General features: G+C 37.5%; 3 protein-coding genes across 6 annotated transcripts; 1 reads left to right on the top strand and 2 right to left on the bottom strand.

The window, feature by feature from the left end:
* The first annotated feature begins 4,820 nt into the window (after window positions 1-4,820).
* LOC122402334 lies at window positions 4,821-7,709 on the top strand. Of its 4 annotated transcripts, none has more exons than XM_043405035.1 (8): window positions 4,821-5,018; window positions 5,259-5,989; window positions 6,065-6,187; window positions 6,265-6,429; window positions 6,495-6,659; window positions 6,734-6,796; window positions 6,892-7,188; window positions 7,269-7,408. In XM_043405035.1, the coding sequence occupies exons 1-7, from the start codon at window positions 4,979-4,981 to the stop codon at window positions 6,937-6,939; spliced, it is 1,335 nt and encodes a 444-aa protein (XP_043260970.1). In that variant the 5' UTR covers window positions 4,821-4,978; the 3' UTR covers window positions 6,940-7,188; window positions 7,269-7,408. The 4 variants fall into 4 exon arrangements, with proteins under 4 accessions (XP_043260970.1, XP_043260969.1, XP_043260967.1 ...); XM_043405034.1 differs by having other exon boundaries at window positions 6,892-7,137; window positions 7,269-7,406; XM_043405032.1 differs by lacking the exon at window positions 6,892-7,188 and having other exon boundaries at window positions 7,269-7,709.
* Window positions 7,710-8,292: 583 nt separating this feature from the next.
* Window positions 8,293-8,919, bottom strand: LOC122402338 (coiled-coil domain-containing protein 12). The gene is made up of 3 exons (XM_043405041.1): window positions 8,786-8,919; window positions 8,570-8,708; window positions 8,293-8,502 (listed from the first exon to the last, which is right to left on the bottom strand). Exons 1-3 carry the CDS (start codon window positions 8,911-8,913, stop codon window positions 8,308-8,310), a joined length of 462 nt encoding a protein of 153 aa, XP_043260976.1. The 5' UTR covers window positions 8,914-8,919; the 3' UTR covers window positions 8,293-8,307.
* Window positions 8,920-9,674: 755 nt separating this feature from the next.
* Window positions 9,675-16,246, bottom strand: LOC122402333 (RNA polymerase II degradation factor 1-like). Its single transcript, XM_043405031.1, has 3 exons — window positions 16,238-16,246; window positions 12,396-13,741; window positions 9,675-12,230 (listed from the first exon to the last, which is right to left on the bottom strand). Exons 1-3 carry the CDS (start codon window positions 16,244-16,246, stop codon window positions 11,765-11,767), a joined length of 1,821 nt encoding a protein of 606 aa, XP_043260966.1. The 3' UTR covers window positions 9,675-11,764.
* Between the last annotated feature and the right edge of the window lie 6,727 nt (window positions 16,247-22,973).

Below are 22,973 nucleotides of genomic sequence, written 5' to 3'. Positions count from 1 at the left end.
TAAAATAATTTACTTTGCAAATTGAAATAAATTTGTTAAATTATTATTCAAAATATTCAATTAACCTTGGTCGATTCTGTCGTCAAAGTAAATTAAAAAAAAAATAAAATTAACATGCATGTTCCTTTGAGTTGAAAATCGACCAGTCGCGAAACGCCTTCTTGCACATAAAATACATCATATGATGTATTAATTAATAAAACGAATATTTAATAATTATATTAATGATGTAAGATATTTTACTCAATCATACGATTAATATAATGTTTTCACATTATATTAATTCATATTCTACTCAATTATTTAATTCATATAAAGATAATAAACATATTTCATATATTTTATCAAAATTGTGTAATATTTATTGATAACATTAAAAAACGCGAGTGCAAGAAGACCCTAGCCTGCACTAAAAAAATATAACTCATGGGTATTTTTCATACCCGCGGTCACTTAACTCGTCAAAAATACTAAGTATACAACTGGTCACCCGTGTTGATTCGGATATTTCATCCTACAACATGGTTGGGGACCAGAGGAAACAAAATAGCATGCGACTCACCAACTGTAGAATTCAAGCACCCGGGCGACGATGTTGCCTAGTAGGAGTCATCAGCGAAGTCATCACCGACGTTAGAAACGAAGTCAGCATCAAGGTCAGCAGCGAGATCATCGTCGAGTTTCTCTGGATCCACAAGTACGATGATGAGATGTCAGGATCCTTTAGAAGGAAAGAGTAAATGTTTTTACGAAAGGTTTCTACCGTATTTGAAAACTTGATGGCAAATTTAAATCAAACAATTTTTTTTAAGCGTACTCGGAACAAAATACAAAGGATACTTACATTTTTCGCACGTGAGCATCGCCAAATACTCCTTTTCGTATAGATACAGGTTTCCTGTCGAAACGTGTTCACAAACTCTCAAAGCATTATGGCGTCGCGACAATAGCGTGACCGTAGTTTGGCCGCAGTTGAGAGTCTCATGTGATTGAATTGTAATTACGAGCTGCCACAGAAATAAAACACAAATTTGTTAACAGACACTTATTAATATTGGATAAATGCATCGATGGATAATGACGAAAAGAAGAGAACCGGTTAAAAATGAAAAATACGTTTGACCGTAGTTGAGCGTCCCGTGTTTGAATTGTAATTACGGGCTCTTACAGAAATAAAACACAAATTTGTTAATATGCACTTATTAATATTGTATAATTGCATCGATGGAGCATGACGAGGAGAATAGAAATGGTCAAAAATAAAAAATACGTACCTAATTAGACGCGAAGCTGTCAACGCACTTCTCACACCACTTTCCAGACGAAGAATGACGAACAGGATCGGACACGATCTCGCGCGAGGAGTGGGGAGTGGGGTGAGGGAGTCACGTAGTCCGTCTCGACTCTTGATGTGTATTTTCGAAAGAAAGGTTAAACCTTATATCTCGAAGAACTGAAAATAAATAAAATTAAGACATGAAGAAAATAAAATTAATATAAAAAGATATGAAACAAACAATTAATTAATGATTTATAATCTTTATACTCCTGTGACGTCACAATGAGAAGCTGTCATTGGCTCATCTAATATCGATCTGTTATTGGTTGCATATATAACTAGATCAATTAAAATATATTAATTATAACCATATAATGCGTAAGTATTAACTTTCAATCTAAATTTCAATCAGTTTTTCATATAAAAGTTTCTTTTGTTTCTACTAAATTTTCTAAAGCTATTTATTTTAATTTTCACTAGATATCCAACCTCCTGTGACGCGGTGTCGATAACATTGAACTTGACGCAGTTTGGTGGGAAGTCTTCTACAGGCATAAACGAAGTGTGAAGTAGACGCCGAACGCGATATTTTTTCGTAACACAGGGATTAAGGGCACAGACAATGCATAGTATAGACGCATAAAACAACAGTGTTAGTGTCACGCAGATCAGGAATTCATGAGTCCATCTCCAAGGTGAGGTCGAGAGGCCGGCGTCCGAGAATGTAAACACAACCTGACCGAGCTTTTAAAAGATAAGAAACGTATCGCATCATTATCCTTGGCTTAGGAATGCTAACAATGGTAAGAATAAAATTATTTTTAAAGAATATTATAGAATACACTAGAAATAGGTACAGACGAGTAACAAACAGGAACAGTATTCAGTGGGAGTCCTATGACGCAAAAGAAAAACATTGTGAAAAATTAATATATTTGTATATTTTATACATATTATTTGTTTATTGTTGTTGCGTTCACTCAATTTATATGAAAAGCATTTATTAAAATTTCAATTAAAAATGAATATATTTACATATTAATTAGTACATATTTCGATAAAATGAGTTCCCTATGTATATCGATATTTTATCTTTAAGAGACACTATTGAATCTATCGAATAATCGAAAGTCGGATACTGCTCATTGTGACGTCACAGGAGTATAAAGATTATAAATCATTAATTAATTGTTTGTTTCATATCTTTTTATATTAATTTTATTTTCTTCATGTCTTAATTTTATTTATTTTCAGTTCTTCGAGATATAAGGTTTAACCTTTCTTTCGAAAATACACATCAAGAGTCGAGACGGACTACGTGACTCCCTCACCCCACTCCCCACTCCTCGCGCGAGATCGTGTCCGATCCTGTTCGTCATTCTTCGTCTGGAAAGTGGTGTGAGAAGTGCGTTGACAGCTTCGCGTCTAATTAGATACGTATTTTTTATTTTTGACCATTTCTATTCTCCTCGTCATGCTCCATCGATGCAATTATACAATATTAATAAGTGCATATTAACAAATTTGTGTTTTATTTCTGTAAGAGCCCGTAATTACAATTCAAACACGGGACGCTCAACTACGGTCAAACGTGTTTTTCATTTTTAACCGGTTCTCTTCTTTTCGTCATTATCCATCGATGCATTTATCCAATATTAATAAGTGTCTGTTAACAAATTTGTGTTTTATTTCTGTGGCAGCTCGTAATTACAATTCAATCACATGAGACTCTCAACTGCGGCCAAACTACGGTCACGCTATTGTCGCGACGCCATAATGCTTTGAGAGTTTGTGAACACGTTTCGACAGGAAACCTGTATCTATACGAAAAAGAATATTTGGCGATGCCCACGTGCGAAAAATGTAAGTATCCTTTGTATTTTGTTCTGAGTACGCTTAAAAAAAATTGTGTGATTTAAATTTGCCATCAAGTTTTCAAATACGATAGAAATCTTTCGTAAAAACATTTACTCTTTCCTTCTAAAGGATCCTGACATCTCATCATCGTACTTGTGGATCCAGGGAAACTCGACGATGATCTCGCTGCTGACCTTGATGCTGACTTCGTTTCTAACGTCGCTGATGACTTCGCTGATGACTCCTACTAGGCAACATCGTCGCCCGGGTGCTTGAATTTTACAGTTGGTGAGTCGCATGCTATTTTGTTTCCTCTGGTCCCCAACCATGTTGTAGGATGAAATATCCGAATCAACACGGGTGACCAGTTGTATACTTAGTATTTTTGGCGAATATAGTGATCGCGGGTATTTTTTGTACCCAAGCGTAGGAACATATACATATATGCCTACATAGGTCGGAAAGTAAAAAATGTCTGGGCACTCGAGATTATGCGAGTTCGAATTTCAGCTGTGTTGAGAGCAAGAAGGATAGACTCACATTCGCCGCCTTTCTCGAATCCTCGAAGCTATACTTTTTCAATCCCTCCCATAGTCAACTCACATGTATTTACGCACACATTCAGCTGGCTGCCCATTAATACTAATTCAGTGCCTAGTTTCTCAACTGACCGCCATCCATGAGAAGAGGCCGCTAAAATCACCTCCGAATTTTCAGGTCGGTATGGCAGTCAGATTCGGCCGCGAAAGTCCATAAGGTGAAAGGTCTATTCATATACCTCGTCTGTGGTTTTGCGTAAATCCATGTGAGTTGACTATGGGAGGGATTAAAATTCATTTCTGAATCTGTTGGTAACTTTGCGAGTAACACGAAAATGCCTGGACAGTCGAGAATTTCGGCTCGAGATTCCAAATCGTATGCCGTTGACGGGAGGTCGGATTTTATTTGTTAAGAGCGAGAAGGCAAATGTGAGCCTTTCTCTCTCGACTCCCACGAGGCGGTCCGAAATTACTTCGGACCGCTTCGGAGAATCGAGAAAGAGGGCCTGCGTTAGTTTGAATAGTGCACCCGGTGCTGCATCTGGCATCTCTGCCTCGACATAGAATTTGTTGACTATCATTGTATCTTCTCATAATATTGTGATGCAAGCATCTCATAATTATTCAATCAGTATTTGCAATCTAATATGATTAAGACATGATTAGGTCGAGCCACATTTATATTACACTGTTAGTCGATGCGTAAACTAAGGCAAAGATTGATTATAATTGTTCCATATTTGGAAAGAAAGTCTAAGCTGCACGAGAGTGACTCAAAAAATACCATTCGATGACTATGTTTACATTACAAATTATAATGAAATATATATTGTATGTTATTTCTTCACTTATGTTAAATGTATTATTTTGAATTAGATTTTTCTTACTACCATATAGAATATACGATAGTAGCATAAGTAGAAATTTGCTGAAACGAAATATAAAAATGTCTAGGATCAAAGGATCAAAATCACCGTTGGAAATTAAACATATATATTTTCAATCTCATAATTTGTTAAATGTTCACACTTAATTAGTTGCATTATCTATGACTATAAATTATAACATTTGATTGGTTGATTTTAATAGCATCGTAGATGTTAGTGGTACGAAAATATAGAGTTCACGACGGTGTATAAAATCTAAGAATATTCTATCGTAGCTACATCATGGAGATGTTCGGTCGGTTGCAACGTCCTCTTGCTATTTTAGTGTATTTTTAGAAATATTGCATAGAAATATTTTATTACAAGCGCACGATTATCGTACTTTAACAGAATATTGACACTGATTTGTGACCAAAATGAGCCAAGGTTGTTGGAAATTTAACGGAGAAAACAAAGGTGAGCATCGGAATATTCTAGGTTACAGAGCAATAAATGTCAGAAAGAATACTAACGAAAGCGAATAAAATTTAAAAACTTGTAAGATAAAATGTACAAAAAGATTTTAGAACTGTTAACTGGTCGCGTATACAATTTCTATGTTTAGTGAAATCGTCTTGTATACGTATTCGGTATTGCAGAGTAGTATAAAATCGTGAACAATTATCCTATGTTGTACGTTTTAATGAAATTTGATAGCGTTGTACGTAGACCTTGAGGATGAAGACACAGAAGAGGATAAAAAAAATAAAATATATAGCCATTGGGATCAAACACCTGACATACTTCTAGAAGAAATTTTTACATACCTAACTGTTCGTGAGCGTTATTATGCTTCTTTGGTGTGTAAATCGTGGTATCGTGCTTTTAAATTCCAAAGGGTATGGTCAAGATTTATATTAGAAGATACAACGCTTACTAGGGGTAAATTCAATTATTATAGCGGTTGGCAATATGTTTTGGATCATATGAGAACATCTGCATGTTTGAATAAAGTTGGAATGCATTTTCGATCACTGGTTTTCGAGCCTATGTTAAATTTTTATAATCTTTATGAATTTATGAATATGATATCTTGGTACACGGAGAAACAAGGATCAGATAATACATCAGTGGCAGGAGTTGGTACTTATATTAGGCATCTTAAATTTACATTTCCTTGCAATATGGCAAACAGAGATGATCCTGACCGCATTAGGCTCTTTGGTACTGGTGGAAAATTGCTAGAAGCATTGAAGAGACTCATGCGTAATTTGCATAACATGACATGCTTAGAATTGATAGATCTTATGCTGGATAGTAAAGAAGCTTTAAATTTACTGGATGATATTTGTGCAAATTGTACACAAACATTGTCAAAATTAGTATTAATTAATACCACAATGTATAATTGCTCCCTTTTACATGTTGGAGTATTTATTAATCTAAATGTAAGTTTCATTTGATAAAAAACTTTAAACAGATATAAATTCGTTGATTTAAAGTTATTGTTTTCATTCGCAAAGGTGTTGGTTATTAGTCCTCAAAATCTTCATGAAGATGTAATAGAATTAATTGGCTATACTAAATTGAAACATCTTCATATTGTTCAAAATCGCTACAGTCCAAAGGGTACTACAATAAGATTGGTAATATAAATATCAGTATTAGTTAAGACTAAAGTTTTTAAACATGTCACCTTATTTTTAAAACTATGTTGATTCAGCCTAAAAGAATTTCTTGGGTAAAAATGAAAGCAAATAATCCTTATCTTAAAGTACATTTTGAAGTGGAAAGTTACAAACCTACAGATATACTTTTGCCCATTGATCTATTAGAGCATGGTGCTATTCCATGCCATAGTATCGTTGTAGATAATCCGAATACACAGGTTGGTATATGCTATGAAATAAGCAAACTCGTTTTGTAATTTCATATTTAAAATAAACATTACAGATTTCATCTTCTACTATTCTTACTCATGGAACATTTTTTGCATCCACAATGAAAGTATATGCATTCAAAGGATTGACAAGATACTTCTTGCATAGAAATTTTGCACAAAGATTGGATGAAGCATTAGTGCAATTCTGCAGAATGTGTCCAAATCTTCATACACTGGTAGCATTTTGTGTTTGAACGAAATTTCTGATGTTGTACCCGATAGCTTTTTTAAAATTCTGATTCTAACACAGTTCTTACGGTGTGATGGCATGCATTCAAATTCTTGTTGTACAAAAGGCTTTACTACCATTCTTGTAAGTTTCATCTAATGAGGCTTTAACTCAGTATATATAACATAAACTGTAAGAAATATGTTAAAAACGTCGAAAACTTCTCTTGAACCTTTTAGAGTTCTATTTATGTACATATGTTGTGTGGCAATGTCAATGGTCTGTGAATAGTACACAAGGCAACAGACTTAGATACAGATCAATTTTATATCAATGACTTGGAAGCCAGTCAGTGGGAGGCAAACATTTTACCATGACACATTTGATAAGTTGGCTATGGATTGGATCGATGATTAGTCCAGTAAAATTGAACGTTTCAATTAAAAGTTACACGCATCCGCACGGATTGGTTTCCCTCGTATTTTGTTAGTTTCTTGTATTACGGCTAATGTAATTGTGATAGTAGTAACTAACTGGTGAATTTCTGAAAAACATCTGAATAGTTTTAGACTAGTAATTTGATAGAATTTTACACCCAAGGAATATTTTTCTACAGATGATCCGAGATAAGATATCAACAGCTACGATTTTAGAAATCGTTTCGACCGCAAAGGCTTTACGCTGTTTATACGTCCGACGAAATGCAGTTTTAAAGAGATGCGATAGGGATTGGTTAAAAATAATGAATTGGTCGCCAGAGCATTATGAATGGATTAAAACAAATAGTTGCAGCTATGAGAGCACTGAAAGGGAAGTCTCTAAAATATTGAAATACAGATGGAACATGTTATCTGAGAAAGAATTTAAAAATCAAACATTAAAGTTACATTTATAATGTATTCGCACAATTCCAGATTTGTCTGTCTTTATCACAGAAAATTTTGATTACGAACATTTTATATTGGTCAATTTTCTTAATAGCATCATATAAACGATCGAAAAAAAAGAAATCATATTTTTACAAAGCACATTTAATTCATGAGGAATATTTGATAGTATTCAAAATGTCGATTACAAGTAATTTATTTACAGTTACGCGTAAAAAAAATTGTGTGTATAGTTTTTACTATAGCACATAAAATCAAAACAAAATATTTTTATTATTTTCGACTGTAATTTATGTATTACTAATAATTAAGTATAAGAGTACTTTAGGCATTGTATATATGTACACATTAGTAAAGAGTTGATTCTTATACAGACTGATTATAAAGTGCAATTACACAAGATTGTCAGGTTACAGTCTTTGCTTCTTTACAATATGCCACGATAGAATTAGAAAAAATACTAAAAAAAATTTAAGCTACTTTTTTTTGGTAGATGAAGAAAACAAAATTAATCTACAAAATGGGGCCTTTGATATCTGTATGTGTTTATCTAACAATTCCTATGGCTGGCATAATGAATTATTATATTGAATCACGTAGCTAATAAGATTTCTTCACAAATATATATGTATACATATATGAAATATATTAAACTGAAACAAACCATGATTTAAATTACAATAAATAAAACTATTAAAAATATATTTCATTATTATTTTATACATACAAAATAATTTAAATCTTACAGCATGAAAGTGATTAATATAATCAGGTAGGTGATTCCTCCTGTTCTTTAGTTGCCATATTCACTACAACAGCTAAGTCATGCTGTCCTTGTTTAAGACGTTCTCGTATAAGCTCTGCTATTGCTTTCTGAGTCCTTCTTTCTAATTTTTCTAATTTTTTAGCAACATCCCGTTTTAAATCCCAATCTGGTTTTCTAGGAGCAAGATTACTAATATCCTGATAAATTATAATAAATGAACAAAATGATAAAATCAATATTCCAATGCCACAAACATCTACTTACAAGTTCTTCGATAACAACTTTGGTAGTTGCAGCACTTAATTGATCATGTACTTCTGCTTCTACATTTCCGGGTTTCGCATCGTCTAATACCTTACCTTTAAGGCTTTCATCTTGTGGTTTGTAACTTCGAAATTTTGGTCTATTAAAATTCAGTAGATACAGTGTTCTCTTCTTTGAGGTTAGATTTTAAACTATCTAAAAGAAATACAAACTTACTTTGGCAGTTTAATACCACCTTCTGCCTTGTTTTCCTTGTTGTCTTCAGTTTTCCTTTTGAGAGCTTGCAAACGTTCTTTTCTTTTCAAAGCTTCTTCTTCCAACGAACCTACGTTGTCCTCCGCCATATTTGTTTTGTATATACACTATTACACATTCCTACGAAGATTGTATAGCTATATCTACTCTTTGATTGTAGTACGAAGCTTATGGCAAGTTTGAATTTGAATATTATTATCGAAAACTATCATTATTACAAGAAATAATATATTTAAATGCTAGGAATATCAGTATAGTCAGATCGCCAACTTATCAAGCAGAAGCAAATTCTTTGGTGTTATAGAACCGGATGTGTGGTCCTGCAAACCCGTAATAAAGAACATCTCAAGCAAATTCTTTATTAAATACGCCTCAAAAAGTTAAATGAAATTTCTGGACTCAATTTGACATCAACGAATCGGATGATACTCGCTGGCTAGGGTGCGTACATTTACGATAGTTTAATTACCTGGTCTCATCCCTACCATGTTCAATTCAATGATATTATTAAACTTGCTGAGTTGTACATTCTAGATTGATTATCACGGACACATTGATTTCTATCGTTAAAGGTACACTATACACAAAACAATTTTGTCAAAGTGTTTTGTTATTAATTGATAGTATAGTTGGAACCGTTTAATACTATCAAAAAACGGAGTACCTATTATTTTTTTTTACAACGAATTAGTTTATTAACATTTTTACAAAGGTTCGTACAGTTTGGCGTCAGATAAATTACAAGCAAAACTTGTCGATTACGTCTAACATATCATCTACGTACCCTAATGTTATATTAATTTGTAACGTAAATTTAAGTCTTAACACACATTTAGAAATCGCCGGCGTGTGTGGCTATTGTATTACAACTTTCCCGGGTCCTCTCGCTTAAAGTGCATCCCACGCACGTTTCGCATTCGTTTATGCACTTACGAAAAATCCTCGAGATTTTCATGGTGCTACCGAGAGGAATACGACCTCGGGGCTCGATCGTGTCCAAATTAATAGATATTTTCATCGACGTTAAGTTATTGTTTTATCGATATCGATTCACGGCTACCCTTCGACGAGATTCGTCCGCCGAGAGAAATCTGGAATCTATGCCAAACGTTTGTGAAATTGAGGACATGCACGTACACATGCGCGAGGCCTTCCTCGGTGGCATTGTGAGGTATCCTCGTGGCGAAAGTTTATTTACAGTCGACGAGGTATTTTCAATCCCAAAGCGTGGCCGGATACACGATTTTGCGAGACCCTTGATCTCAGGAGAGTTGAATTCCTGGTAGCGCAACGTCCCGTAGCTAGCTCGTTCTACGCGTACATCTAGATAAATAATTAATAGTCAGCGGCAAGGCTGGCCCAAAGCACCAGGAATACCATGGTGCAATCGTCCGTAACCGTTGTCTTCCGATGCAAGTGCGTTTCGATCCGACTATTGTCGGGGACGCGAAACAGGCGAGGCTTCAACGCCATACTCTAAACAGGTTTGTTTGAACTTGGGCAGAAATTCTGACTTTGGCTCCGATACTATGGTTCGCCCAAACACTCGCCATCATCGTCTTCACTACGGGATGCTGAGAAAAAATTGGGACCCGACTTTAACGCTATTTCTACCGTGATTTTATGCATACCTATTTCGACAAAAACGTGTCTCTTCACATCTTGAATGCAAATGATTATGAAAATAATTGTTAAAAGAAAATATTTTTCTAAAGTCAAAGAGTAAATCGAGGAGAAATGATTAAATCGGAAACACTAGTATCGTGTAATGTCGAGGTTAAAATTCGAACAGTTGGCAATATAAAACTGTACACGTTCTCAATTTAGCCCCAACTTCATCCAACACCCTGTGTATGTCTTACAGTTACGAAAATCGTTATAACACTTTATAGATACCGTGAAACCTACTTATAGTATCCCTGTTAGCCGTCTTCCACTGGCTGTGTATAAAAATTGTCAGTAAAAATTGGTTTGAATCGCATCGATTGCAGATTGGTTTAGAGACCAGCAACATACCACAAAGAAACTTCACGGTGATTGAGCACGTTTCACGAGTAACTGACCAAACTGGCAATACGGATAACACAGAAAGTAAAGGAAAAATGAAAGCGCAATTGAAGATAGGAAGCAAGAATCGTGCGATTATATACAGAATCTGTGCTGCAATAGGGTTCAGCGTTACGTAATTCGAAGACACAGGCTGGTGCATACGGTGAACCCCAGTTTCAAATGTTCTGAATCGTAATTAATATCATTACGACCTCTTAAGGAGTTCCTCATTACGAAGACCGCTGCGTGGAAAGTTGTGTTTTTCTTCGGGAATCGTAACAATCCCACGCACGATGGAACGCAAATTTTAACGAGTTACGCGAAGATTTCGGTTCGATTTCGCTCGGAATTGTTCAAGATTACCGTATCCATTGATTACAATACCAACGTGTTGTCTGACTGCGAGCAGCAAACTGCCGTTTAGACTTCCACAATCGCGATAATGGATCCGAGCCAGTAATTGAATTACTAATTAGAAGAGATTAAACATCTCTTCTGTAGTCCCCATTCAGTAGTTACTGCTAAATGCAGCTATACGAATACAAGTAACATCGATTGTCGAGATTATATTAGGTTCACAAATAAGTAATCCACTGTATCGTAATCCATATCTGCGGAAAAGTCAATTCGAAATATTTTCAAAGTAGTTTACCAGTTTTTTTTATCATTGAAGTTTCATAGAAATATTAGGCTATTTTTGCATCTAATAGAAGCCTGTTGTCAGTTAAAAAATTACAATTTTGCAAGGGTACCTACGCGAGGGACTCGTCAAATCCAAGACGAGGAATACGAACGGAGAAGCGAAGGAGGAAAAAGTGAGAGCTCGATTTCACCTGACTAATATCGTCCTGCATTTACATGACTCGTCTACCTCTGGTTCCACTTCTTTCTTCACGCCGATGCTTTCCCAAACGAGATGGGCCCTTGGTTCGTCTTGTATTGAAAGCCCTTGTTGGGCACATGGCCCACGTTCAGGGCCAGGACTTTGGAGACGATGTTCAGATCCTCGTGGTTGCCGGTGCCCGGCACGTTGTTCAGATCTCCAGCGATGCCAGACTGGTACAGAAGATGCTGAATCTGCTTGGCAGGCGTAGCTGGCTTCGTCTGCCTGTACTGCGTGTAAGGGTTATAATAATTCGAGGTACTTCGTTGCGGCACGTTGAATCCAAAGTTGTTTCTGCTGGGCGCTTTGTCCACGTTGAATCCAAAATTACCAACCGCGTTGAAGGCCTCCTGTCTGTTGAACCTCGTTGTCGACGGCAACGAAGGCTGAAAATCGGTAGGAAAAGCAGCGAAGCTTTGTTGCAGCCTTTGATGATGATGTTGCTGCTGAGGCTGACGAAGCTGTTGGGGTTGTTGTAACTGCTGTAGCTGTTGCTGTTGCGGTTGCTGCAACTGTTGCAGCTGCTGTGGCTGCTGTGGCTGTTTCAACGGCTGCAGTTGTTGCTGCTGCGGCTGTTGCAACTGTTGTAGCTGCTGTTGCGGTTGTTGCAACTGTTGTAACTGCTGTTGCGGTTGTTGCAGCTGCTGCTGTTGATAGTGCTGCGGTTGTTGTTGACGGAACGGTTGCAGGCGCAATTGTTCTTGAAACACTGGTTGGAACGGCGGAGGCGCAGCGACGTTAGGGACTTCCAAAGCCACGCTAGGCTGAAGATGCACGTTTGCGTCGACGGGCGATTGAAACGACAATAGATTGTTCTGTTCGAAGAAATACTGTTTCTGCGGAAGCGGGCGTTGCGGCTGAAACCGATGCAGCCTCTGTTCTTCCAATTGTTTGAAACGTTGCTCTTCCAGTTGCTTGAACCTCTGCTCCTCGAGTCGTTTCAGTTTAGCCTGCTCCTCTTGTTGTTTGATTCTGGCTTGTTCTTGAAGGTAGTACTGCTGATGCTGTTTTTGTCTGATTTGTTGCTCGTAGATGTGTTGTTGTCTCACTAGAAACTGCGTCTGCTGGAGTTGTTGTTGTTGAAGCTCCGCCAGTTGCTTCTCCAACAGTTGCTGTTTAAATTCCAATTGCTCCTGGAGAGTTAAGGCTTGTCCGTCGTTAGGCGATCTGAAGATAGGCACGACGCTCTTGGGCACCCCGAGTTCGTCCTGTTGGACGGTGAACGCGGCTACTAGAGGCGCTTGGAAGATTTTCACCTCCTCCGTTTTATCTTTCGACTCGCTGGAAACGGTTACGTTGCTATTAGTTGCGATCGTAGGAACTGATTCGACCAATTTTTTAGTAACCAGCGCGTTGGCCGACGCGATGCCTGTGGTCGCGCTACCAGCGAGGCTCTCAGAGATTTCCTTGGTTGGTTTCAGAGTCAGGCTCTCCACCTTGCTCACGGAGAAAGTATTGGACGTTTGTGGAACTTTCGTCGCTTTCTGTTCCAGTTTGGGCTCAGTTTTGGCACCAAAAGTCATGGAACTTTTCTCAGGCAATATCACGTTCTGAACGTGAAAGCTTCTGGCATCGTCGCGCGTAGCCTTCTCGATGTTCATCGCAGGTGTCTTCAGCGTTACGTAATGAACAGCATCGATGAAACTGGAGTTCTGAAGCTTGTCTTCGGAAGGTAACTCTTCGTCCGTGGGGAACCCGTGGAAAGAGTACATGGATTTTTGCACGCCAAGCTCATTGTTGAGGTTCTTCTTCGATACACCTGCGATGTTAGCAATATCTCTCTGGACGATGGCTTCTTTCTCGTTTTTGTGTTGTTCGGCAGATTCGGCTTCTAAGTCGGACAATGCCTTCAAGAGGGCCTGGCGAAGATTCTTGTCCAATTTTATTGGCGGTTGCGTCGCGTCTAAACCCTTGGCGGAGATCTCTGTCTCTTGAGATCTCGTCAGGGTGACCGATGCGGTGGCCAATAGAAGCACTAGCGTTACCTGAAAAGTTACAACGAGATAATTACAATTTATCTATTGTATTCATCGATGTAGATCTACTCGAGTAACTATTAAATATGTGCAGAACATGGCACTTCATTAGTTCAAGCAAGAGAAGCAATTTAGTGGACTGCTTTATATGCGTGGCTATAAATGAATGGTCCCAGTTAATGAATGCATATTACATTCATTCTCGTTATTCAAACTCGATAGCGATGGCGTTTTGAAAGTTACTATGCATACGCGTATGCATATGTATGAAAAGAAATGTAAATTTATTACATGCGTTCCTAACTTTTACTATTCAATTTAAAAAGCATAAATTTATATAGATTTACAACGATATCGTACATAAATATTATCAAAATCTCCGCAGATCTTTAACTTTCCGCGCGATTAAAAATGTCGTTAATGTACGGCTTTTAATTATCGTTCGATTTATTCTTTTTTTGATAGTTTTACTATTATTTTCAACTTGAATACTGTGATCGAATAGTAATAAAATGACGGTTCGTTTAATATCTCCACGTCCAAAATAACGCGAATACCGTTTTATAAGATGTACAACAAACTTGCATAAATTACTCACAGTGAAAGTTGTCCACCTGAGTAAAATATTCGTCGTTAAAATTCGTAGACGTTCAAGACTCGTTTCCTCGATAATTCTTAAATTAATCGCGAACGTTACGAGCAGAAAAAGAAACGATACGTAGACGTCTGTATTAAAAGTCGAAGTCTGTCGCATAATGTTGCACGTAACATAATTAATTAAAATTAACTGGCATACTCGGGACTGGGGCATTTTTGGCCACACATTATATTTTCGGTAAAGAATTTTTTTCTCGAAAGTGCATAGGAATTCGAGGGTATGTCTATTCACCAAAAATGATTGTAATTGATCCCTGCAACTAGAAATAATTTTTTTAGAACGATTTGAAATTTTTTTTTCGCCTTTAGGCACCTACCCCCCTGTCGATTTCTCTTAAAAATTCATTTTTCATTTTTAACAAACACAGTCATGGGTATTGTAGTAATACAATTTATTAATAAAAAATAAAATATATAAAATTCCTACGCTTCAACTGTGACTTCTTTGTTTGTGTGAAATATAGTAACATTTACCGAAGAATAGTGGGGGTAAATATACCGTATAACTTTTTCACACAAAAAGGAACACACTAAAATGCGATGAACTGTTACAGTTGTCGAGGTCAGAGAGAACAAGGAGATATGGATAAAACGAAACGGTTTCTGGCATTAAAAATTTTATGTGTATCCCCAAATGGGAATGCCCCCTTAAATTCAAAACCGGTTATGTTATATTAATTATGTCGACGGTATAACACTCCAATTTCTTAGCACGCGGCTCTATAAGAAATAGTTCGACGCGGCGTTTTATCGCAGATAATTACTGTAATTATTGTTTGCCGCTGTAAATGCAGCGTGTCTGGAACGAGGAGAAAATATCGTCGGGGCTGAGAAACAGATCATTCGCGGCGGCGACCGCGCCTCGTGAGGTCGTGAGCTCCCTTCCGTTAAAGCAGATATTACCTCAGCGGCGAACTTTCACACCGGTCGTTAAAGTCTCCGCGACCGAAAAGGAAAAGCGATTTTCATCGTCCCCGGTGGAGGTATGCCGACGGGTTTGAAACGCTTCTGTTCGACGCGTCGACGTAACGTCGTCGCGATGCCAAAGAGAAAACATCGGTGTTCCGTGTACTTGACTAAAGTTAAGTGCCCGGCCCTCGGCGAGAGAAGAATATGGCCGCGCGAACGGGGTGCCTGTGACATTTGCAAAGAAAGTTGCGCGTCGAGGAGTTTGCACAAACGTACAACCGAGACGTTTAACAAAGCGACTCGGGTATAAATGTTGGAACGATCAGGGACAACGAAAAATTGCCGTGACAATTATTGCTTTTGTCGAAAGGAGAAACCTGATGCTCGGTTTACGACTCGAATGTCGTTTCAAGCTTCGCGTTGGTCCGTTTCTATTTTAAAATCCCGAAGATTCTTTCTGGCGGCGAGAGAAAGTTTTGAAAACGTGAACTTATGCCTGGTATCATCTTCAAGATATTACGATGAAAACTTGAGAAACTAAGCTTACGTGAAAATTAGATGATAACATAACGCTATAACAAAGTTAAAAGCTAAAGACTACATTTTGATTGTAGTTTGAAGTATTTTTAGTCATCGAAAAGTGAATATCAAATGGTTAATGATTAGAAAACGGGTCTCAATGAGTCTCCAATTCTACGTTTTTAGGTTGTATACGAAAAGGAAGAGGGCAGACAACCATTAAAAGTAATGGACTATCTATAGAAACTTTCTAAACCGCCGAATAATCGTACGAACGTCTCAATCTCTTTTGGTCCAGCATCTCATTAACGATTTCAGGGGACGCTGGGAGAACGAGACTATGTGTTACGAATTGGCTCGTCCGCACTTTCGGTGTGAGTTTCACTTTCGAAAATCGTGTTCGTTGACTGATCGTTCGACACGTGTCATCCTTGTAGATTTGTAAACGTCAGAGTCGAAACGAAATCGCGCAATGCGGCCACAGGAACAAAGCCGCGTAAAATCTGATCTCTAATTAGGACAATGATTTTTGGTAATTTGATGGTTTCGTATAAATTTTGTAATATGAATTACAACGACGACAAAAGAGGAGAAAAGTGGGTGCAATGTTTCGTGTGTGAAATGTGTTACGACTTAAATCAAACTTATATCTGTCTGATAAAGACAATTTGTCCTTGATTCTTAACAGTTGAGGAATAACTGCAAAATCGAGAAGTAGTTTACGATTCGAAAAGTCTCGATGTGAAATTGTAGAGGTATTTGTATGGCGGAATGTGCGAGCGACGTCTTCATCGACAATCGGCTTTCTACGGGTCGATTTTCCAGAAGACAATTCCACCGACTCGTCATTTTCCAACATGTGAACGGATCCAGCGTGAATTTCTCCGCGGCAAGCAAACGGCTCGCCTATTAGAAAATAACAACGACACGCAAAAAGGTTAATAGTTCGTCATTATTCGAAAGTGCATCATAAAAAAAAAGAAACATGGACGTTACCGATAATAAAAATAAGATATTGATTCAATTTGAATCGAAGTAAACGGATATAGAAAATTCTAAGCTTCCTGTTCTTCGATATACATTTTTTTAAGGATTGAAACAGTTGAAACGGTTCTGGAATTTATTCAATACGTTCTATTTAAACGGTTGAATTTCTTTAAACAAATATTAAAAAATTTGTTTATGTCGATTAGCTATATACGTCGTATTAAATAATAACAATTTGAATTTTGAAGCCTGAACACTGATCAACTTTTCAAAAAATATTGTTCCGTTGCATCAGAGTGCGACGAGTTCATTGTTGACGTATCATTAGCGAGCAATCTGTAGCAATTAAGCATCGAGCGATTCGCTGACCGATTGGATTAATTATCACGCAATAGCAATCAGTGTAAGCCAGTCAAGCTCCAATTACGGTAATAATTTTGCTATAGGTTTCGTGTGATACTTTATGTCGCGCGATGATATCCCACGTTCAGTTTCTTATTGTTGCGGTCGCGCTTGGATTTCTTTAAAGACCATTTCACTGCATCTGCTTCCCACGATCTACTTACGTATGTTTTATTTATAAAAAAAAAAAGAAGAAAAATTATAGAACGTATCGTTACGTTTATTAATTTCGTAGCAGGGAAGATCGGGGCTAAAAGCAACAGAGATAGTTTGCAACTATTGCTGTTTCCAAATTTCTAAACGTACGATGCCGAGAACGAACGTCTAAACTTTCGAAGTTTGTGTTTTCATGGTGATATCAATTCGTGTCGTTACTTAGTCGATTTCACCACGAAAATTACAGAGAGCGGTTTTCTCGAAGAAAAGAAATTTGCTAACGTGCGTTTGCAAGTTCGATAAAGAACACAGTTTTGCATACCTTGTAAGAAGATGAACGTGTTTCGTAGTAGTGAAAATCCATCTAGTATAAAAATCTACTTCTAACGCTGTACTTTTGGACAAAATTATGCTCTTAAGGTACACGAAACAGTTCCTTTCGCGGTGACATCTCGTGTCAATTAACTACCATAGTTAGTCCCCCGCGTAATTCAACTTCTGCCAGTACAATTCAATTCTCACTAAAATTAGCGAGATCATTCTCAAAAGCAGGATCTAGATTGCAAACAAATAAAAGAAGAAAGCGGCAGGAATACACTATATCAATTTATATCTTGCAGAAAACTTTGCTACGCGAAGACAAAGAGAAAAGCGAGGACAGAAATATCTGTAAATGCCGGGGCCAAAGAAAAAGTGAAGCAACGATGATTTTACTAACGATGTAAAATGAAACAAATCCAAGGAAGAAAGTTCATTGAAACTGAGTGTTCGAATACTTTTCAGTGCGAAGTACGTCTCTTATATCCTTCTAGATGCGTTTTGTCAACGAGGATGTTTATCTAAAATGTTTTGATAATGTATAGCTTACATTAATTGAGAGCCCACAGCTGTGGAAATTGCTTTTAGGATAACACCGGGTATAATTTGTAGTATACACATAGCGTGTATATCTAAGAGTCTTAGATGCTTTTGTTCTCGAGAAATTTGTGAAAGAGGAAACAGGTTTTTGAATCTAGTTGGAACATTTTTCATTGAATTTTGCAATCACAGCTGGCACATCGAGAAAGCTGGCCCAAAAATTCGTAGGATAACAAACATCTCGAAAGGGAAAGCAAAGATCATATACATATATTTTTCGTACGAGATATATAGTTATAATAAATTTATTTATTTTAGAATGAAAGTTTCAAATGGTAAAATAAATTTATTATTTGTATTCAGTACTACGAATTGTAAACCAATAACGCATACTGTAAATAGAACGTTTCATATGTATCTCGAATCGTCAGCATATCGAAAACTGTTCCCCTCCTACAACTATTTGCATACCTTAATATTTAAATGTACATAATAGAAAATTATTCGAGGGCACTTTCAAATGTGAAAATTTACATCGGCTGAAACAGTGCATTACAATATGAGACTGTTATCAATGAACTAGTGAAGTTTTCTCGATGAAGATAAGTCTAAACGCGACTTTCATCTAACGATTTTTAATTACGCGCTCGTAATACGTTTAAAAGCTCTTAATCATAGATTCGCGTAACATGCAATCGAAAGCAGTTCAAACAATGTAGAGTTTAGACTTATTTGCATCGAGAGAATTTCATCGATCCATTACTTACACTTTCAAAACTTTTCAATTTATATTAAAATCAGTGAAAGTACAGGGTGACGTTCCCCTTGTAAACCACTTATTTCAAAGCCGTGAAGTTTCGGTTTTTAATGAATAACAATAACGATATCAGTACTAAGCAAGCTTGTAAAAATGGACTTGGAATGTTGTAAATATATCGATAATTAAGACACTTAATTTACAATTAGTGGATGACTCGTCCCACGCACGTGCCTAATGTAAGATTCACACGCTACATATTACTATATCTCGCACTCTCTCTCTCTCTCTCTCTCTCTCTCTCTCTCTCTCTCTCTCTCTCTCTCGGTGAACGTAATTCACTTTCGTCGGGCAACACGTGCAAGGCTCGGTTGTACTCCAGATGAAAATGATCAATTCGTGGAATAGAAACGCTACCTCACCCGGTTATGTGAATTCAAATCGATCTGACTCAATTTCATATAACCGGGTAGCACAGTATTCTGGTTGACTTTTGACAACGCTATTTAGTAAGACCTTTTTCTCCATCATTGTTGTAAAGTTACAATCAATCCAAAGTATTATCTAAACGATGTTACAACATTTGGAATATTTGGCCCTTCGGGGTGCGTACAGGTCACGAAAGAAACGGTATCCGTACGTTACAGATGTCTACCGGTTACCACAGGTGTCAACTATTGAAACTTCCATGGAATTCAATGTTTACAAGCACGTATGACCATGTTTCGAGCAGATACGATAATTGGACTTATTGAACGAGCAACGAGCAACTTTCGGGGTCAGTTCATAAAATTAAAAGGCGAGTTATAAGTAGTTAACATCGCACGATCGGAAACAAAATACCGTGAGACCGTCTACATCTTCGCAAAACGGGGGCCAGGAGGTGGAGAACGTGGAAGAGAAGTTGCCGCGGGCAGAATGTGGATACTTTCACTCGGTAGTGTGTCGAGGATGCCCGCGCTCATGAACTTGCCAGCGTCCCCGTTGATGTGACGAGCGTTTAAGCTCGATATTACGAGCCTCGGGGTTCGAGTTTTGTCACGTGCAAACCCCGGAGTCGATTCGATGTAACTGCTCGGCCGCGTTTTTCCTACGATTGTTCGCCAGATAGCGAGACACTTTGCGAATGACAACATCGCGACGCAACAACCGTAATTAACGCCACTAAACCAGACCGAGATGATCCGAGGACTCATCTAGATTTCAGACTTCGATCAGATTTTCGAATAACGATAATGCGTTTCTTTTCCATGATAGATTTGCTTATGATGGAGGGGTAATGATTGCGACACTACAGGACCAAGTATTTTAACAATTGAGAAAATATGGTAATCGACAACTCGCTTACGGGGTGGTTGAACGAAGGTTTCTGAAATTTTTTGAAAGGTTTACAGTAATTTGAGATATCTGAAACAGAAGAAGGCCGATCCTCCTCCGACATAACAGAGAAGTATTTTGTATTGCGAACAGGTTTAGACAGAAACGCGGAAATCTCGGCGCGAGAAAGTGCGTTTTGACAGTGTCGCCAAGTACACGACGATTATACAACGAGTCCTTGGCGTTGAATAATGGATAGGTCCGGCAGGGCCAGCAAAAAGACGAGCAGATGCAATTTAATTGCAGCGTGCATTGCTACGCGTCGTATCGCGGGCGAGGAGTGAAAGTCGAGGATGACAGGTTCGTAACAACATCAAAGGAACGTCCCCATTCGGAACAATTTATTGGATAAGGCGTATAACCGAAGGAGATATCGTGATCGATTTGGCCCGTCGAAAGATCGATGGAAAGTGATCGAAGAAAATTGGTCATGAGAAAGGGCCAGCCAAAAATAGATCGAGTACAACATTTGCGTACAATTCCAATTCAACGAATAACTATTAAACATTCGTTAATTATAATCGGTAATATAAATCGTTAAACCGTGTGACAATTTAGTTTATTTATCCATTTTCGATTTTCCTAGTTATGTCCTAGTTATTTAATAAAAAGTTATTAAAAAATTAAATTCAAAAATTTCGAATCATTCTGAAAAAATTATTTTTAATTGCGGGAGTCAATTACAATCATTTTTGGTGAATAGACATACCTTAGAAATCCTGCACGTTTTCGAGAAAAAAATTCAGTACGGGCGGAACTTTAAACGTTAATAACTTTTTAACGAAGCCTCCATCAACAAATTGGTATTCTTGATTTTCGTCTCATTTTTGCCTCTAGAATCTCTCATTAAAATTTTTCCCAGGAGTGGCCGAACACCGACATTTAACATGTATTAATACCGATCGATGGCGGCTGATATTCCTTTAAGATTGTTTCGTACGTCATCGTCGAACACGGAAAAAACTTTCTTCTCCAGGTACCGAAAAGATGCCACCTGCTTAAGGTTCAACGAACCTATCACCGAAGAGACGCATAGAGTATCCACACCCAATTCGAGGCTCGTCATAAATTATTTGGTAATTACTTTCTCTCAGACGATGGTCACACGAGGGGCATTGATATTCGTCCCTCTAACTGCGTATTAAAAACGAAACGAATCGGAAAGATGTCTATTTCTCAAACGACCTATAACATTTATCAACGATATAAACCAACGGTACAAACGAACAGTTACGCTTTGAACAATTAATAATTTTAAAGATTTTCGATTCGTCAAGAGTTATGAGAAACTATTAGATAGTTAAAAAATGATTTTTAAACTACATACATCATCGAATTGACAATTTGTATTCTTCAGGTTGAATAACATAATTTGTCCTTTTGATAAGGGAACGAGTCGTTTCCGTTCTCATTTTATAATTCTGCCTTCAAGGTAGAGATCAAGAACTTCGCGGGTAATGGAACACTTTTCCCTATACGTCCGCAAAACGACAAACGCAACCAACTGTGGTAAGCGATAGATGAAAAGCCTCAGCCATAACCGCAGTATTAAGTTTCCATGCGTGTATGCATTACACGTATAAATTAATAGTATCTGTATCCCCGCATGTCGGTTCATTAACTCCGCGAAAGCTATCGTTGCACGAAATTCGCTAATGTCTCCCGAAGAACGAAGATCGTTTCAGATCCGACCGGCTTGCGTGTTTTACGACGGTCAGCAGCTCTTGCGTGAAACTAATTCGAATTTCAATTAATGTCTACGGGCTAATTGCGATGCATGCACTCGTACCAAATAAGAAACGAGTTGTTAACATCGCATATTAACGAAACACGCGCGTTGCGTCCGAGGAATTCGAGACACTTCTCGAGACTGGTACACTTTATTAACGATTTCTTCGTCGGGCAATTAAGGAACGAAATATGTACGATGCTCTACATACAAGTGGAATGCCAAAACGAAAAGTATGCGCGTAGTTAAGAAAATAGCACGACGAGGACGGAAGGAACACGTTACAGGAACACAGTGTGATGGCCGAAAGAAAGTTTTTAATGATAAAAGAATGAACGTCGTCTAGCAGTGAAACTATAAGCAATAAGGAATCAGAGGATACTTTGCATAAAACGTTCATACGCGCAAAATGCTCGAAGAAAGATTGATCGACGTTGTTCAACGGTGTACAAATTAATTTTCTAATTGAACGTACCAGAATCCTCTGTGCTCTATCGCAAACGAATACACGTATTTACTTTATCTATAGAGGCCATCGGTACGTGTCTGTAGTAAGTCTTAAATGATACTTAATTAATTTTGAACAGCGAGACTGAATAAACATACTATGAATTGAAACACTGAAAGAGGCGCCGAGTATATATACACCTGGAGATATCTGAATCGTGAAACACACAAATACGGGAGAAGAAAGTCGACTGCACAGAATGCTCATCGGGAACTTCTTCTTGAGTAGAAATCTGAATTTTTCCAGCAACGAGTCACACGCCGCAACTAACTTTCGATCGCCGCCTCGTTGACGTAATTTACATACGTCTTTTTAAATAAGGCGACATCATTTTGATAAATAACTACGAAATTTAAATAATACTTTTGCTCATGAATGAAAT

Source organism: Colletes gigas, unplaced genomic scaffold (assembly GCF_013123115.1).
Source record: "Colletes gigas isolate AHSC1104 unplaced genomic scaffold, ASM1312311v1 Colletes_gigas_Sc00035, whole genome shotgun sequence".
Taxonomy (NCBI): Eukaryota; Metazoa; Arthropoda; class Insecta; order Hymenoptera; family Colletidae; genus Colletes; species Colletes gigas.
The sequence above is the reverse complement of the archived record's forward strand: the minus strand, read 5'-3'. Positions and strand labels throughout refer to the sequence as shown.